Consider the following 1,567-nt stretch of genomic DNA (forward strand, 5'->3'; position numbering starts at 1 on the left):
TGGAGGCCAAGGAAGTTGGCCCAGGTAACTCTCATATTGGGTGCCTGTTCATGAGTAGTGTTCTGTTTGGCTAACCATCCAAGTTCCTGGTATCATTTTCTCTTCTAGGGGATGCTGACAGTTTCAGCAAAGTGCGGCCTCCAGGAGAAAAGCCAACCATCATCCGCCCCCCAGTGAGGCCCCCAGATCCTCCCTGCCGGGCAGCTACTCCCCAAAAGCCAGAACCAAAGCCAGATATTGTGGCTGGCAATGCAGGGGAAATCACATCATCTGTGTAAGTAGGGTTGTACCTCAAACTTGACTGAAGACCTGTCCTAGACCACTAGGAATGCTTTCAGGATCACCATATTAAGGGTATACAGTGCACAACCCTGGGGCATCCTTCACTTTATAGTCTAGGGAAATATCATAAGCCAGCCCTGTTGGGAGTATTCCACTCAATGCTCAAAGCTGAGGGATTTCTCTAAAGTTGAAACCTTTGATTCTTAGTACCTGCTAGGAGACCTATTTTTCTTAACTTCCTTTATCTCTGTATGGTGATATTATTACCTTCTGATTTTAGCTTCCTTGGCTCAGGACATTTATAAAAAAATTTTCTTGTTATTTCTACTGGTTTTAAAAGTAATTTAATGAACAGATTTGTTCATTGTACTTATGCTTGAGGCTTTTATTTTAAGCAAAGGGTATGATTTAAAATTGTTTTTCAAAATGACTTTGGTTCCCCAGAGAGCCTCTTACAGGGTGGGAGCTGAGCTGATGTCCAACAGGCCTTCCTGAGGCTGGGCTGCAAGCCAAGGAACCAGAGAAGGAGCAGCTAGGGTAGGACCACAGCAGTGCTCAGGGACCACCTTTGCTTGGCCACAACGCGCTTGCCTGTCCTCTCTTTATTGACTGGGACTGCTCTCAGTATACTGCCTCCTGGTCTTCCTTTTTCTTGTGTTTCTTGTTTTCCATAATTGTAAACTTGGAGAAAAAGAAGAACAAAGCCTCTATAGCTTTGACTAATTAGCTCAGTATATTTACAAAAAGCCAACAATTATACGTTGAAATCAAGACTGGTTTCATTTATTTCCCCCAAGAAGAGCCTGACTCAGCAACATACTTAGAGCATTCTGAAGCAGTGGGGATAAAGAGTGTCAGCTATGGCCTTAGGGGTGCCTATGGGCGCTGGGCCATTTCACATTCGGATGCGTAGGGCCTTTGCCAGCAAAGGCAGGGGCTGGCATTGGTGTCTCATCTGGTTCAGAGTCTCCTGTCCTTTCTGTTGGCCACTGGTTCTCACATGTTTACCAAAGCAACTTATGGGACTTGTTTGGCTTCTGTTTGCAGGGTGGCTTCCAGGACTAGGTTTTTTGAAACAGCTTCCCGGAAAACAGGAAGGTAAGAGATAGAGGTGGCAAAAGAGAAACCAAATTGCCTTTTAATAACTGCATCCTTAGCATGCAATTGTGCTCACTCTAGCATTCTCTCTTTTTTTATTTCTCTACAGATCTGTCTCTGTCTGTCACTTTCTCTCCCCCAACTCTGTCTCTCCATCCCTATCTGTCTCTCACCTGTTCACCTGTGT

At 44.9% G+C, this 1,567-nt stretch overlaps 1 protein-coding gene across 1 annotated transcript in view; it reads left to right on the forward strand.

Moving 5' to 3' along the window:
- LOC111531219 (oligophrenin-1) overlaps positions 1-1,567 on the forward strand; it is a 75,675-nt gene that overhangs the window by 68,207 nt on the left and 5,901 nt on the right. The window contains exons 7-8 of the mRNA XM_023198459.1: positions 109-274; positions 1,330-1,380. Coding sequence (XP_023054227.1) covers positions 109-274; positions 1,330-1,380 — 217 coding nt within the window. The remainder of the gene's footprint in view (positions 1-108; positions 275-1,329; positions 1,381-1,567) is intronic.

This window comes from Piliocolobus tephrosceles, chromosome 12 (genome assembly GCF_002776525.5).
Source record: "Piliocolobus tephrosceles isolate RC106 chromosome 12, ASM277652v3, whole genome shotgun sequence".
Lineage (NCBI taxonomy): Eukaryota > Metazoa > Chordata > Mammalia > Primates > Cercopithecidae > Piliocolobus > Piliocolobus tephrosceles.